Source organism: Colletotrichum siamense (assembly GCF_013390195.1).
Source record: "Colletotrichum siamense strain Cg363 chromosome Unknown KSG_Cg363_contig08, whole genome shotgun sequence".
NCBI classification, from domain to species: Eukaryota; Fungi; Ascomycota; class Sordariomycetes; order Glomerellales; family Glomerellaceae; genus Colletotrichum; species Colletotrichum siamense.
The window spans coordinates 4,616,908-4,632,256 of NW_023501021.1; the positions used below are offsets into that span (position 1 = coordinate 4,616,908).

The 15,349-nt window shown below is 56.3% G+C and overlaps 6 protein-coding genes across 6 annotated transcripts; 2 read left to right on the forward strand and 4 right to left on the reverse strand.

Annotated features, from left to right (window-relative positions):
- Positions 1-4,216: 4,216 nt before the first annotated feature.
- ygeX (Diaminopropionate ammonia-lyase) lies at positions 4,217-6,493 on the reverse strand (the record flags this gene model as incomplete). Its single annotated transcript, XM_036644605.1, has 1 exon — positions 4,217-6,493. The coding sequence occupies one exon, from the start codon at positions 6,491-6,493 to the stop codon at positions 4,217-4,219; it is 2,277 nt and encodes a 758-aa protein (XP_036491069.1).
- A 1,112-nt stretch (positions 6,494-7,605) lies between these two features.
- Positions 7,606-8,526, forward strand: CGCS363_v012757 (putative isomerase; the record flags this gene model as incomplete). The annotated part of the gene is made up of 1 exon (XM_036644606.1): positions 7,606-8,526. One exon carries the CDS (start codon positions 7,606-7,608, stop codon positions 8,524-8,526), a length of 921 nt encoding a protein of 306 aa, XP_036490879.1.
- Positions 8,527-8,662: 136 nt separating this feature from the next.
- xgeA-1 (Xyloglucan-specific endo-beta-1,4-glucanase A) lies at positions 8,663-9,515 on the reverse strand (the record flags this gene model as incomplete). Its single annotated transcript, XM_036644607.1, has 2 exons — positions 8,663-9,078; positions 9,146-9,515. The coding sequence occupies 2 exons, from the start codon at positions 9,513-9,515 to the stop codon at positions 8,663-8,665; spliced, it is 786 nt and encodes a 261-aa protein (XP_036490884.1).
- Positions 9,516-11,355: 1,840 nt separating this feature from the next.
- On the forward strand, positions 11,356-12,477 carry CGCS363_v012759 (Zinc-type alcohol dehydrogenase-like protein; the record flags this gene model as incomplete). The annotated part of the gene is made up of 2 exons (XM_036644608.1): positions 11,356-11,523; positions 11,590-12,477. 2 exons carry the CDS (start codon positions 11,356-11,358, stop codon positions 12,475-12,477), a joined length of 1,056 nt encoding a protein of 351 aa, XP_036490883.1.
- A 284-nt stretch (positions 12,478-12,761) lies between these two features.
- Positions 12,762-13,028, reverse strand: CGCS363_v012760 (uncharacterized protein; the record flags this gene model as incomplete). Its single annotated transcript, XM_036644609.1, has 1 exon — positions 12,762-13,028. One exon carries the CDS (start codon positions 13,026-13,028, stop codon positions 12,762-12,764), a length of 267 nt encoding a protein of 88 aa, XP_036490268.1.
- Positions 13,029-13,616: 588 nt separating this feature from the next.
- On the reverse strand, positions 13,617-15,248 carry stcB-0 (putative sterigmatocystin biosynthesis P450 monooxygenase STCB; the record flags this gene model as incomplete). The annotated part of the gene is made up of 4 exons (XM_036644610.1): positions 13,617-13,875; positions 13,929-14,539; positions 14,590-15,114; positions 15,180-15,248. 4 exons carry the CDS (start codon positions 15,246-15,248, stop codon positions 13,617-13,619), a joined length of 1,464 nt encoding a protein of 487 aa, XP_036490269.1.
- Positions 15,249-15,349: the final 101 nt, after the last annotated feature.

Sequence of the window (15,349 nt, forward strand, 5' to 3'; positions counted from 1 at the left end):
CGTGCGTTCGCGCGCAATAGATCTTAATCGTGTCGTCATATGATGGTCAATCATCAAATCCATGATTGTAGCCAACAAGATTGCCAAAAGGTTAGCCACAAGCGCACCAGAACACAAAAAATATACCGTCGTCCATTGTTTTCGTCGGTAGCTACGTATACATATCAATTTTGCCTGTATAACGGCTGAAACGCGTTGTTGATGCTTGTGACGATGATTTGTGATGATGACACGTCATCACGATCAGAGACTTCAACCATAGTCAGAGACTTCAACTGCCCCTAACCAGTATCGGGATGGACCGAAGTGTATTGTTTGCAGATCCAAAATAACAGTAATTCTATTGCTTTTATACGTATAGAGCGGCAGTGTTGAATCTACGGCTATGGGTAGACTTTTCCGTGGTTGAACACGTCATGCAAAAAAATCGCGCATACAGTCAAACTTCACACCACTCTTGCTGTATCACTCTTCTTCGTTATCCTCCTCCGAGTAATACGTCTCTGTTGACGACGTATCACTCGAGATTTCAATCTGATTGTCCTCATCGCCTTGCTCGATTTCGTCTTGTTCGATCTGTAACTGCGTGGGCAGCATCTGCGACGCTGACAGCAGTGGTGACGAAACGAAACCAAAGAGTTCCGAAACGCCTACAAAGTTAGCCATATTCGACAGTAAACAGCTCTATATACACTCACCACGTCGACCAACTTCAACTGGCGTACCACGGATCTCTTGCTCGATGGATTGACGTGGCACTAGGGCGTCGATATGTCGGGATGACCCCAACTCGCCTGAAACTAGCGCCGCAGAGTTTTCAACTGGCGCCGCCGCCGTCCCTCCTGGCAATCCAGCGTATATTCTTGTATAAACATCTCCTTCTGACTCTCGATGGTTTGAATGAAGTTCAGAGTGAGATACCACGTCGGAGAGGGCGTCAGACTGCCCTCCGTAGTAGGCGCTGTTGTCTATGAAGGATTTGATCGAGTTCCTGACATCTTCGGTAAGATCTTGAGTAAAACCCTGTTCAGTAAACCAAATATCTGGTAACTTGCGAATTGCCCGCAAGCTACTGTCTACTGATCGCAGTTTCTGTAGCTTCTTTCTGAACCCTTCGTCGACGTTATATCGCTTGCCGCGGACGGATATAAACCACTTGATGAAGCTGGCCACTTGATCTAGAGCTTTTCGAGGCGAATCCGGTACCACTGGCGAGGACGAACGAATCGGGAGTGCGATACTTGGTTGACGAGTGCTTGGAAGGTTCAATGGCGGAAGAGTTGGCAACGAATACTGTGAGATGTTCGCATATGGCCAATATGCCGGCGGCGGCGGCGCCGGCGGCGGCAGCTGTACGTATGGGTTAGGATATTGAAGATGACGATCTGGCGCCCCCGCGTTGCCGTATATATTGACGATGGCGTTGCTGTTGGCGTTGGTTAGGCCAGATCTTGACCCTGATGATGGAAGTGCGGCATTTTCAGCCTTCTCTTCCGTCATCACTGTCGTCTCCTGGTTATCATCAACCTCCACGATATTCTTACTTCTCTTGCCCTGGCGTTTCTGATCCTCTATAAACTGGTCGTGAAGAATCTCACCAAGCAGTTCTTTAGGTGGTTCCATATTGTCAACGCCAGCCTGTCCAGTCATAATAGCCTTCGCCCACTTCTCTATATGGTGAGATTTGATCTTGTAGTGCTTCTGGCCTAGTATATAGCACCAGTTGAACTTCTCGTCGCCCGAACTATTCTTACATCTCTGGTACTCTGGGCAGATGTGCGTACGGAGAAGTTGTCTGTGCATACCCTCCTTCCGACGCTCGACGTTTGCAGGATCGTTAGCCTCACGATCGATCGCCTCTTGCATGCCGGCTGAAACGCCTGCTCGGCCACCTTTTCGAGGCGTTCGTACGCCAGTCACTATACCACCAGAGATTGGTACGGCGCTGTATTGCCACTTGACGGTGAGGTGGACTTCACCCCTCTCTTCAGCTTGTTCAAGAGAGGGGACAATATCAACCCATGGAATACTTGGCCAAGTGACCCCTCCAGTAGACGGATAGACCCGAGTGAAGATTGGTGTTGGTTTAGATGCGTTGGTGGGCTTCCTCCAAGCAACGACAACAGCGATATTGGCCTTCTTCACAATATACGAGTGAGCCACTTCTGCCTCAAGTTGGGCGCCGCTGTCTGCCTCCCAGTCTCTACTATTCGCATCTAATACAGGAGCAATACTGAATCTGTTATACGCGATGCTCTCGATGGTTAGATCGAGAACAGGTAAACCGTTACCCTTGAGCGCTGGGCCACGGGTAACCTGGATTTGTAGCAGAGTTGGTTCCTCGTTACCCATATCGTCCTCCTCTTCAAATACATCGTGGAACGACATAAACGTATCATCAGCGCTATGGCGAGGGGCCGTAGGCGTATCGTCCGCAAATCGAGTGGTTTGACGAGGGGTTGGGTTAACTGGGGTCGAGTCTGGTCGAAACGGTGGCATCGACGAAGGCAGAGTACTTCGGAGCCGGATCGTATGCGGCGGATCCTTCTTTCGCTTCCTCTGCGTTGTCGTTGCTTTTTGGCGAGAGGACGCTTTTGGAGCTCTTCGTGATGACGGAGGGGCTATAAGTACACGCTTTCTTCGCGATGTAGACTCAGCCGCCACCAAATCATTAGTCTCGGGTCCAGCCTCGGCGACGATAACCTCCTCGGCGGCCTCCTCGGCGGCCTCTTCGGCGGCGGCAGCCCGGCGAGCCCTCTCGGCGGGCGTAACGATCCTGATCGACGGCGAGGCAGAGCGTTGAGGAGGATCTCTGGCGGCGTCCTGTGCCAGTTGTTGTATACGTCGTTGTTTCCGCGTACCGTTGGCGATGGGTGACGGACGATGCCCAGAAGGGTCATCATCCGCCTGCCGAGCCGCGCGGCGGCGTTTAGGAGGCATCACGATGCCCTCAGATAATGAGATTCAATAGAAATAGATCAATTGAAGCCATCAGAATAGGTCAATTGCCGTACTACGAATATCTACGTGGCGTTGGGCAAATTTTCATGTATATACAGGGATTATGCGTGCGTAATTTCGGCAAAAAGGGGGGGCGGACGCTGTCAACGCAACGGAGTGTACGGCTTCACGGACCAAGTGATGCGCTTCGTCGTGGGCAAGTCCGCCGCCGCCGCAGACACCTCCCTCGTCCCCGCCAGACTCCGCGACGTGCCCTTCCCGCCGCGGCAGGGCGACGGCGTCGACCGGCGCTTCAAGTTCCACAGGTCCAACGGCGAGTGGCAGATCAACGGCGTCGGCTTCAGCGACGTGGCGAATCGCGTGCTGGCCCGCGTCCCGCGCGGCACCGTCGAGATCTGGGAGTTCGAGAACGGCGGCGGCGGTTGGACGCACCCGGTCCACGTGCACCTCGTCGACTTCCGCATCCTCAGCCGCACGAAGGCGAAGCGCCCTGTGCTCGCGTACGAGGCCGCGGGTCTGAAGGACGTGGTGTGGCTAGATGCCGGGGAGGTCGTCCGCGTGGAGGCGCACTATGCGCCGTGGGATGGGGTGTACATGTTCCACTGTCATAATCTTATCCACGAGGACCACGAGATGATGGCGGCGTTTAATGTGACGGCGCTAGCGGACTTGGGGTATACCGAGACGTCTTTTGCGGACCCGATGGAGGCTAGATGGAGGGCGGTGCCGGTCTCAGCGGCGGCGTTCCAGACGGATGCGGTTGTGCAGAAGGTGCAATCGATGGCGGCACTGCAGCCGTATAATAATGAGGCGGAGGTGCTGCAGAGGCTGGACCAGTATTGGGCTGCCCGTGGTGGTGTGAAGATGAGGCGCGGCAAGAGGATGGAGCAGGTTGATGAGATTGAGGGGTGATGTTGCTGAATAGGGGGTGTAAGATTTTGTAAGATTACGGTGATGGCATCTTCATTTATACATATTACAACAAGTGTATTCTAGATTTCTTAAGCTACTTATACTAAAACAACGAAGCATTCTTCTACTAATGTTTTGAAGACGAACTAGGTTTCTTTGACCACAACTCGAAAGAGTAACTTCGTGGAGCATAGTGAAGGCTTGCAACGAACAGATTTGAATTTCAAGTTCAAGGAGCTTTCACCTCAAATGAAGGTATAAGTCGCAAATTTCCCCATCAGAATCTATCTTGTGACGAACTCTAATGCAAGTCTATTTCTTTTGATGTCAAGTCTTTCGTGATCTATGCGCAAAAGTCCTCCACAACGCTGGTCATCACGGCAGTAACCTCGCGAAGACTCTCTACGCTAACCCACTCCTCCTTCCCATGAAGTCCAAAACCCTTTGGTCCGTACACAATCGACGGGATACCGACTTGATGCAATAGCGCGGCATCGCACCAGAACGGCATGCCATTCGGCTCAGGAACACTGCCGGTGACTCTCGACACGTGGGAGACAAAGTCTGTGAGAAATTCATCGTCCGCAGCCAGCGCGAAACAGGGGCGCTCAAATGTCACACGTGGCGGGGCGTACTTGAACTCTGGCGTGCTCGATGCTATCCCCGCGAGAATTCCTTCCACATCGCGCAGGATGGACTCGCTCGACTGCGACGGAACGGTGCGAAACTCAACAGTCAGTGTGCACTTGTCCGGATAACTCGAGGACTCCTCGCCGCCTTGGATGAGCCCGCCATGCAATGACGCCTTGCCAAGACGGTCGTCCGTCGGCAGCCCCTTTGCATACCCCAAGAGGGAAGTCTGCACCGCCCCAGCAAGCAAGATGGCATCAACTCCCTTATCCGGCATGGACCCGTGAGCCGCAACGCCGAGCACGTCAATCTCAACCCATAGAAACCCCTTATGCGCAAAGATGACCTCCTGCTGCGTCGGCTCAGGGATGATGGCCGCATCGGCTCTCCACGCCGCCGCGAGGACCTCTTCGGTGCCAAAGGAAAAGTTCTCTTCGTCGGCCACAGCAGCCAAGATGACGTCTCCGCGGAGAGACGAGCCTCCCCCTGCGTTGAACTGCGCCATCGCGGACATGGCGGCGGCAACGCCAGCCTTCATGTCCAGACACCCGCGGCCGTAGATCCTGCCGCCATCCTCTGCCTTTAACTCGCCGCTGAGAGGATCGAGGTCAGGCGAGTAGCTGCCCAGGCTGACGGTGTCAATGTGCCCGTTGAGCATGATTGACTTGCCCCCGCCCTTGCCGCGCAGGACGCCGACGACAGACGGGCGGCCGGGCTTTGTGCTTTCCAGCCAGTGTACCTCGATATCACGGTGCTGCAACCAGGCCGAGATGTAGCTTGCAATCTCCGCCTCGCCTGCGCCAGACGCCTTAGAAAGGTCAGGGTTAGATGAGTCGATGGCTGTCAGGATCTGTGTCAGCTGGACAGGGTCGTCAACAGACACATCCCGAGGCGCTGTGTACTTCCTCCGACCTTCAGTGTTGAGCAGCACAACGACAGAATCCTCCGATAGACATGCCGGCCGCGGGCTCACCTCCGCAAGACGCCGGAGCGCAGCAACAGTGGCGCCGCCGCAGGGCCCGCTCTGCACGCCCTCGGTCTCGAGATACTCAACCCCCCGTTGCGCTTCAAAGTCCGAAACTGTAGCACTCGCGTCGACACCAGCCTGCAAATCCGCCCACGCTGTGAGGGAGACGGTGCCGCAGTTAAGGCCGTCCATAATGGTGCTCGACGTGTGCACCGAGACGGGCTCGCCGGCGCGCAGGCTCTTCCACAGGCACGGCGCGGTGTCGGGCTCAACAGTCAGCACAGCGTGTTCGCGGCCGGCGGATTTGCAGTGGGAGACGACGGCGTGGGCGAGGGAGCCGACGCCGACTGGGGAGACCATCAGTGTCGGGGCGAGGCCCTGCTCGGAGACCTGCTGCTCGGCCTCGACGACGAGGGTGGAGTAGCCCTCGACGATCCAGGCGGGGATCTGCTCGTAGCCTTCAAAGGCGTTGTCCTGGATGAGCAGGCCGCCCGAGACGGACTTGGAGGCGTGCCAGGCCTCGAGGACGGCGTCGTCGTAGTGGGAGTCGCTGACGATGACGTGGGCGCCCTCGGAGGCGATGAGAGTCGCCGCGTCGCCGTTGACGCTGCGCGGGACGTAGATGTGCGCTGAGATGCCGAGGATGCGGGCCATGAAGGCGACGGCTCTGCCGTGGTTGCCCTCGGTCGCGGCGTAAAGAGAGATGCCGTTCTGCTGGGCCGCCTGGGCGACATCGTTGAGGGGCGTGTCGGCGGGCAGGGCGAGGTGGGCTGTTATGGCTCGGTAAGTGCCCCATGATGCGCCGAGGATCTTGAAGGCGGGGAGGCCGAGCCTGTTGCTCTCGTCTTTGAGGAAGACGGCTTTGACGCCAAGGTCGCGGGCGAGGGCGTCGAGGGAGACGAGAGGGGTGCGGTTGAAGGAGGGGAGTTGGCGGTGGAAGGCCTGGGTTGCGGATGTGTCGATGTCGCGGCCGAGGGCCCCGGCGCGGGGGTTGATGTAGACACTTCTTCGTCCGGAGGCCATAATGAAGGTGCTCAGCTGCGGTTCTGAAGGTGATTCATTGACGATGCGTGCGAAGACGCTGGTGGCATGTGTTATTTATGTGCATTTTGTGTGTTGAAGGTCAAAATGACCAGCGTGGGATTTGAGGAGCGCAAGAAAGCAACACCGATCGAAAAGGCGTTTTCGACAGTTTCCCGGGGCGGAGGACGGCAGACGGTTCCGCCCTTTCGTGACACCGGGCAGAGACCGGAGCCGGTCTTTGGTGCTTAAGACGGGGGCCAACCCATGACAAGTCCATGTCCAAGTACATGTCCAAGCCCATGTCGTATGTCTACAATCTACGGATGGATGGACTTTTCATAGTTTCCTCTTCGTCTCTTCCTAGGCAGTGAGTAGGTATGTTTTCAGTACCCAAGTAGTAATCTTTTCCGGTAGTGGGAGCTTTTTCAAGGAGTGAGATCTTTTTTTAGTGAGTGAGATGTTTCTAGTGAATAGGGGCTTTCCAGTGAAGTTAGTGAAGGTTAGTAAGTAAATAAGGGCTTGTAACTCTCCACTCACTGAGATGTTGCAAAGGAGGCGTATTCAGCGACCACACAGGTCATGGCTTTTGTGTATTTGGCAGTCATAGCGCACACGTTGCCCGCCGTTACAGCGCCCGGACATGAATGGGAATGGGCCAGGCTACCTACCTATCTTAAGGTACAGACAGGCATCTGACTTCATTTGGCAGTCATTGTACCTATCTTGGCTGCCCACTGGACATGTCTATCCCCTATGGTCCCTAATGAAATGGACGCATTACAGGGCGTCTCTATCACAAGACACAGCCCGGGGACACAGAGGAAGAGTAGTAAAAACATATGCTGTAAAATGAGGTAATCTATACGATGGCCCCCACTAAGAAGCTATCTTCAGAACGATGAGAGACGGCTCAGTGAGTCACTCACTGTGAGTCAATCTCCAGCGGGGTCTGCCCGAGTTGAAATGACATGACATGCAAAGGCGTAAAGGGCGTGGCCGACGTGCATTTAAGCCAGTGGAGGCCTTCCATCACCATCTCAAGCATCATCTCATACACAATCTGTCATCTGAGCCTTAATTACCTAACGCACGCGTTAAGTAAACACTAAAACATGGAGCTCCCCTACACGACCGTCGACGTCTTCACCGACACGCCCTTCGAGGGCAACCCACTGGCCATCGTCACGATCCCGGCCGCGGTGACCCTGACGCAAACGCAGAAGCAGGCCATCGCCCGCGAGTTCAACTACTCCGAGACCACCTTCGTCCACGAGACCGACGACGCCTCTTCCACCACTCGTCGCTTCGACATCTTCACCCCCGAGGAGGAGCTGCCGTTCGCCGGCCACCCCACCGTTGGCACCGCCGTCTTCCTGCAGCCCCGCGGCGTCACCGAGCTCCGCGCCAAAGCCGGCCCCATCGCCCTCGAGACCACCGGCCCCGACTCCGTCCGCGCCGCCATCCCCCACAACGTCCGCCTGCACCAGCACCGCCTGAAGAGCCTAGGCCCGGGCCCCTTCAGCGATGCCACTGGCGAGATCGCTGCCGCCGAGGAGAACGCCCCCGTCTTCAGTATTGTGAATGGCATGACCTTTGCCCTCACCGAGCTGCCCTCCCTCGAGGCCTTGGGGTCTGCCAAGCACGGCCCCATCGACTTCCGCCAGAACGAGCTGCTGGACGAGGGCTGGCGCGACACCTTCATCTCGCCCTACTACTTTGTGCGTCTCGGCACGGAGACCGTCGACGGTCGCGAGGTGCACAAGATCCGCACCCGCCTCATCACGCCTACCCTCGAGGACCCCGCCACGGGCAGCGCCGCCTGCGCCCTGTCCAGCTACCTCAGCATCCATGTTTTGAAAGGGGAGTCGCTCAACTTCGAAATCACCCAGGGCGTAGAGATGGGTCGCCGGAGTACCATCTATGTTGATTCCACCGTCACCACCACCGCCGACGGCACCCGCAAACTGGAGACTCTGCATCTCGGCGGCAAGGCGACCAAGGTCATGAGCGGCGTCATCACACTCAGGCAATAACTGCTGACGAGTCTTTATCTTCATCTACAGCGATGTAACAGAAACAGGATACAAAGAAGTGAAAGAATATATACCACACTCACTCTCCAGGAGTCGTCTCACACCTTCCACCTGTCCTCATACACTCTCCAACCTACTAGAGGTTGATTCTCAAGCCGAGCGTGTTGTTGAACGTGACAGTGCCCCAGTACGGCTCCATGCCCGCGTTGCCGACGTTGACATACGTGCTCTCCGAGAAGACGCCCTGCTTCGCCAGCGCCACAAGCCAGTCCTTGATGTCTCCCTCGAACGCGCCGCTCTCCAGGTCGCCGAACTGGCTGTCCTCCGGCACCAGCAGCGACGACACCGTGATGCCCGTGTCCGTGTTCTTGCCCTGGTACAGCTTCCACCCGTCCTTGCCGTACAGCCCGTCAATCGTCGCCGTCGGGCCCTCCGCCCACCCGATCGGCACCTGCCCGCCCTCGTACCGTAGCCAGAGCATCAGCTCCTGCGCCGCAGACGACGTGCTGTCGCCCTTGGTGTCGGAAGTCATGAAGTCGTACACCACGTTGCCTATGTGGATCTGTCAGTCATCATCCCTCTTGTTTGTCTTTCCATTGCTGGTGGTAGCACCACCCACCCTTGTAAGCGGACGTGTTGGACACGGTCCAGTCGTACGTGCTCGGGATGCTCGCGATATCGCTCAGCCGCGTCTCCAGGTTCTGCGTGAGCCCGATGAACGAGTACCCCTTCACGACGTCCTTGTTCACCGTCGGGTCGATCTTCCACACGCTGCTCCACTCGATGCGCTGCGCGTCGCCCGAGCCCGACGTGCCCGCGTACCCCGTGCAGCACGAGCCGCTGATGGACTTGTAGTTGTAGTTCATCGAGTACACGATCCACGGCGTGCCCATGAGCACCTCGTAGTCGTTCGGCGCGCCGCAGAACTGCGTCTCCGCGGCGGCGGCCGTGGCCAGTACGGCGGGGGCAAGATACCGGGTGATTTGCATTGTCGGTAAGCTGTAAAGACTGTGGGTGGTGTGAAGGAGTGTTGGGCAAACGCTGCCTTCACATCAAGAGTACCTGCTGCTCATCTTATTTTAAACATATCCTCGCCAGCTAATCCGAGCCATTCGGATACGGTTCTCATGTCTCGTGGAGACGGGTAGGGGGCGAGTAATATGCAGACCATGTTGTCGTCGTAAACACCGGACCATCTTTGCTCGTCAATCTGAAACCCGCCCGCTGATCAGCGCAGTCCAGGAGGACGGCAGCGGCAGCGGGAGAGCTGCTGCGCGCTGGAACGCTGGGAATAAAACCCCCGGAGCAATCATCTTTCACCTCGAAAGTGAATGACCCTGGCAATCTGACCACCCGCTCCCGTAAGGCAATCTCTCCTGCCGGGACCACGGGTTCCTAGCGCTCGGCAGCTTGATTGACTTTTGATTGTGGAGCGCGTGGCAGCGGGGTCTAGACTCGGGGGTGATAAATGTGCATGGGAAACATTCAAGCGATTTCGGGGGAGTGCCATGGTCATGTCGTCCTTTGTTTTCGCCTATCTTAAGTGTTTTGATTTGCAACTCCACAGGAGTGTGATCGTGATGCTGTGGCTTTTTCCGAGCAACTCGGGTGCAACGCGGAAACCATCCTTAACGCACAGCTCTCGGTATGCGTATCACACGGATCGAAAGCATCTTCCAGAGCGCCCGGAAATGAGCGCACACACTCTGGTGATGTGGCCAACTCTGGTGGACGGACTTCGTGGGGGGTGCAAAAGCACTCTACATGATAGAGAGAGAGAGAGAGGAAAGACGGCTATTGTATCAACCCCTGCATCTCAATCTCTGGAATTGATTACATCGTGAGAATGAATCCAGCCTCGCCTCTCGGTCGTCTGCTGCTGGACAAAACCTTGAGATTATAGTCGGATTGACTGATGAAGCCCAAGGCTGTCATCTTCTGCCGTTGAAATTGTCCATTCCGTCGTAGATAGACACTCTTAGTGGACATTCGACCATCGTTCTTCATCTTCTGATTACACCCTCGGGTTAATGCAATGGAACTTGCTGCGAACCATCCCAAGACGCGCAGGTGTGTGGGAAAATACCATATTGTTATACCCAACCAGCACCACACATGATTTCGAAGCATGCAAAAGAGTCAACCCACCGATATTCTGAAGCTATTCACAGTTTGTCAGCAGCCGCATGCCAAACCCCCCTTCGACCGATCGGCAATGCTTGATAATCCGGCAACTCGCCAACCCACACACATGGACCTGCAGCACCGGCCCCACGACCATTCCAGAGACGATCGGCCGGCCGTCGAAGAATTTTTACACATCCTCCACCCAAAACCAGCCCATCTTCTCCGCAGAAATGAGCCGATCGTCACCGCCCTGACGGCACCTCCTGCCACAAAGCAGGCCCTGACAGGTCCATCCCACCCCGAGCCTGTGCTGGCTGTCAGTTTGGATTAATCAGACGAAGCGATATCGCCAACTGCCGCCCCTCTCCAACCACGATCCCCGAGCTTCAATTCCGAACAGCCCGGGCAAAAGGCGGGAGTGATGGGCGGAACGGGGCCGCGACAGGGGGGCGACCGCTGTCGAGTCAGTCGAAACGGTTCGAGCAGTGTCGCATCGCGGGGTCCATTATGACAGCATGAATTGAACATTGCGTCATGTCGACTCTGCTGGAAGCTCGGAGCTGCGAACCCCACGATTCGCAAAATGGCCTTCAAAAGTCGGCGTCGCCTCATTCATGGAGTGGTTTGTGAGCCGATTGAGCCTCGGAAACATCGTCTCTGAATAAGATCCAGCGGCGTAACACAATCATCAACACTTTCACCATGGCCCCGACGACAACAAACTCCTGGTCCATCACGGGCACCAGCAAGGAGAACTGGGACTCCCTCGAGTTCAAGAAGGACGTTCCCCTCCCGCAACTGGGCGACTACGACGTCCTCGTCCAGATCGAGGCCGTCTCGCTCAACTTCCGCGATCTCGCAATCCCCAAGGTCAGTCACGTCCCGTCTTAAGCCGCTGCTTCAAAACACCAACACTAACATCACCCTCGCACGCAGGGCCTCTACCCCTTCCCCGTCAGCTTCCCCCGCGTCCCCGCCTCCGACGGCGCCGGCCGCGTCCTCGCCGTCGGCCCCAAGGTCACCCAGCTCGCTGAGGGCGACGACATCTGCACCCTCTTCAACCAGCACCACCAGTCCAACCCCATCACCCCGCTCGCCGTCCGCAGCGGCCTCGGCGGCGCCCTCGACGGCACCCTCCGCCAGTACGCCGTCTTCCCGGAACACGGCCTCGTCAAGGCCCCGTCCACCCTCAACGCCATCGAGGCCAGCACCCTTCCCTGCGCGCCGCTGACCGCCTGGAACGCCCTCTACGGCATCCAGTCCAAGGCCCTCAAGCCCGGCGACGTCGTCCTCACCCAGGGCACCGGCGGCGTCAGCCTGTCCGCGATCCAGTTCGCCGTCGCCGCGGGCGCGACCGTCATCGCGACGACGTCGTCCGCCGCCAAGGGCGAGCAGCTCAAGAAGCTCGGCGCGCACCACGTCATCAACTACAAGGAGACGCCGAACTGGGGCGAGGTCGCCAAGGGCCTGACGCCCGGCGGCGCGGGCGCGGACCACATCATCGAGGTCGGCGGGCCGGGCACCGTCGCGCAGTCGCTCAAGGCCGTCAAGCTCGAGGGCGTCATCTCCATCATCGGGTTCCTCTCGCACGGCGACGCCCCCAAGGACCAGCCGACGCTGCTCGACGCGCTGGCCAACATCTGCACCATCCGCGGCCTGTTTGTCGGCTCGAAGCAGCAGTTTGACGAGATGAACCAGGCGATTGACGCGAACAAGATCAAGCCCGTCGTCGACCAGAAGATCTTTGGGTTCGAAGAGGTGAAGGAGGCGTACCAGTACCAGTGGGACCAGAAGCACTTTGGCAAGGTTGTTGTCAAGATCTAGGCAGCGTGTGTAGCTTTGGGAGTGGCAGCCAGACGGCGATGCCAGCTTAATTAATGCAGTTATGACCACCATGTAGCTCATCCGATGAGCACTGCCAAAATTGTGCAGGTTGCAAGCACTTCCTGTGACAAATGTGTGTGTGATCGTATCGTGTTGTATTCGTTGAACCTGCGCTATTGTCGCGCTGTAGTATACATCATTCCCATTGCCATGACTCCGTTCTAAATATTCATCAACCTGTACAGTCCTCGCTAGATTCCTCCCTTATATATGCGGCGTCCGCTCTACGACTTCTGGTCCGACACGTCTTCGATACGGCCGGCTTCTCTTGGACCGCTCCGCAGAGCGCGGCCATCTACGATCGGGCGTCCATGGGAATCGTACTGCAGGGTCTCGGTGTACATCGGGCCTCCGCCCTTCTGAGACGCGGTCTTGATCGTTGTGCCGTCGGGCGATCGCTGTGTCTGCTTTGCGTACCGCTGGCTGTTCTCCTTGCCGTTGACGGAGATGGAGGAGGAGAAGGAGACGAACGAGGAGCTCCAGATGGGCATTTTGGGTATGTTTCGCAGTTCGATTTGGTTATTGAGTTGAAATTGCTTGATTTTTCTCTGAGAGTCTGGTACTAGTGAGAGGCAGGAAGCAAGAAGAGTTGCATGTGAGACGGACGAGTTGGAGAAATACCCAGCCTCCGTCTTGCTTGCATCATGGGCCCACAAAAGCTGCATACGTCATGGCCGAGCTCAGGCGCCATCTCATTGGGAGACACAGAGAAATCATGTGCCTGCAGCATGATAATCTGTGCTGCCTTTGTTGGTCTGGGACCTATTTGTTCAGATGAAGTTGTCTACTCGTCTTTTTTTACTGCTCAATCATACAAGAATCCCGTAGCAAGATGGACCCTCGGCCAAATTGATTCATATGTCCCTTCACAGACGAGCGATCGACTTTTCATGTTCAGGGGCAATATTAATCCTTTCGAGAGCCAGATAAGTTCGGTCTGGTTATCAGATGCTCAGTCAACCTAAAAAGGCTACCAACGGAAGCGCACACTTCAGACAGATGTTTTCTTTCGATCGCAGATGACTACCTGCCAGCTTCTTCCCTCTTGATTAATTCTCATATAACATGTTCCCTCAAAATCACCTGAGAGTAACGTCGCAGTGATGTCCGACCGGGCTAATCAAGAAAAAGTTCTGCATCTCCATCATATCGTCCGTCATGTTGTGGGTAAGTCGGACGCCACGACAGTTCCGGAAGAAGACGGCAGTGGCAAGTCGCAGTTCCATGCGAGCCAGGTGCAGCCCGATGCAGACGCGGGTGCCGGCTCCAAAGGGCGAGAACAGCTGCTTCTGCTGCTTCGAAAGCCTCTCCTGATCGAGGAACCGCCTCTCGTCGAACCTGGGTTGAAGTCAGAAAGCATGCTTCAAAGTCGTAACACGAAACCAACTTACCTTAACGGATCGTTGTACACGTTTGGGTGCCGGTGGAGTGTGTATGCTTGTGTCTCAACTACAGTGCCCCCAGGAACGAAGAAGCCTGCAAACGTCGCGCCGCTGGGCGGCACTGATCGAGGAAGATTGCCTGGAGCAGCACCATAGAGACGAAGAGTCTCGTCAATCACCGCGTTGAGAAGCGGCAACTTCTCCAAGGCGGCGTCGTCAAATCCGTCACTCAGTCCGGCAAGCTCCTCCTCCAATCTCGCCTGTAGATCAGGTCTCCTTAGTACAACCCATACCAAGTACGTCAATGTCACGGACGTCGTATCGGATCCAGCGACAATTAGATTACCGGCTTCGGCTTGGACCTTCTCGGGAGTCAGGTCCGACTTCTCCCCGGCCTCGCACTCGGCGAGCATGTTGCCAAACAGGTTTGCGGAGTGGCCGTTCTGGCGCAAGTTTGCAGCGGCTCTGACAGCATGCGCGTCCACAATGTTTTGGGCTTGCACGATGTTCTGCACCGACTGGATTGGGAGAAGACGTGCCAAGAAATACAGCAGCGGCAGTTCCTTGCGGAGGGTGGTGAAGATGAAGACGGATTCCAGGGCTTTGATATAACTGTTTTTCTACTCGGTGTAAGTGATGCGAAGGAGTTCTCATGAACAAGCAGCCTTACCTCTCCCAGTTCCAGCATCTCAAACGACTCTCCAAAGGAAAGATGGGCAATGACATCGGTTGTCATCAATGTCCACCATTTCAGAACGTCGGCTTTTCCGTTCAGGGCGTCGGCTTTGATCCGCTCAACAGCCCGCTCGACCTTCTGCCGGACGATACGCTCCCAGTTTTGGCGCAGCGAGGCACTGGTGAATGCACGAGCAAACAGCTTTCGGCGCGCAGCATGTTTCTTCGGATCGACTATAGCGAAGATTCCCGGCTCGACGCCAGCGGTGACCGTCGAATACCATGGCCCCTTCAAAAAGCCCGAGCCGATCTTGTGAATCGTGTTGAAGCCTTCCGGATCGGCGACGGCAACCTCGGTGGGCGAAATCCGAACGATGGGCCCGTATCGGTGGTGGAGAGAATGCACATAGTGCATGCGCCGGCCGGTGAGAGTTTGGAACTTCAAACCATAGTGTGAGAACCTCGTGTACCATGGGCCAGGAACATGGCTCAGCGAACATGTCAAGCCGGTGAACAGGATCTGTCAAATCATCATTAGTACTGGCCGTCGAGGTGAGTTCGTCCAAAGGGAATCTTGTTACTGACTCGAGCAACGAAAACGGCGAAAATGGCCGCCAGGCCGTAGCCAACGGCTGCGAAATTCAAAAGAAGCATGTCGATGAGCTTGAAGAGGCAATTACTGAAGTCAGAACAGACTTTCAAACCTGGCGTTCAGCGGCCAATGCCTCGCCTTTGAATATCGCTGACGGCCAAGG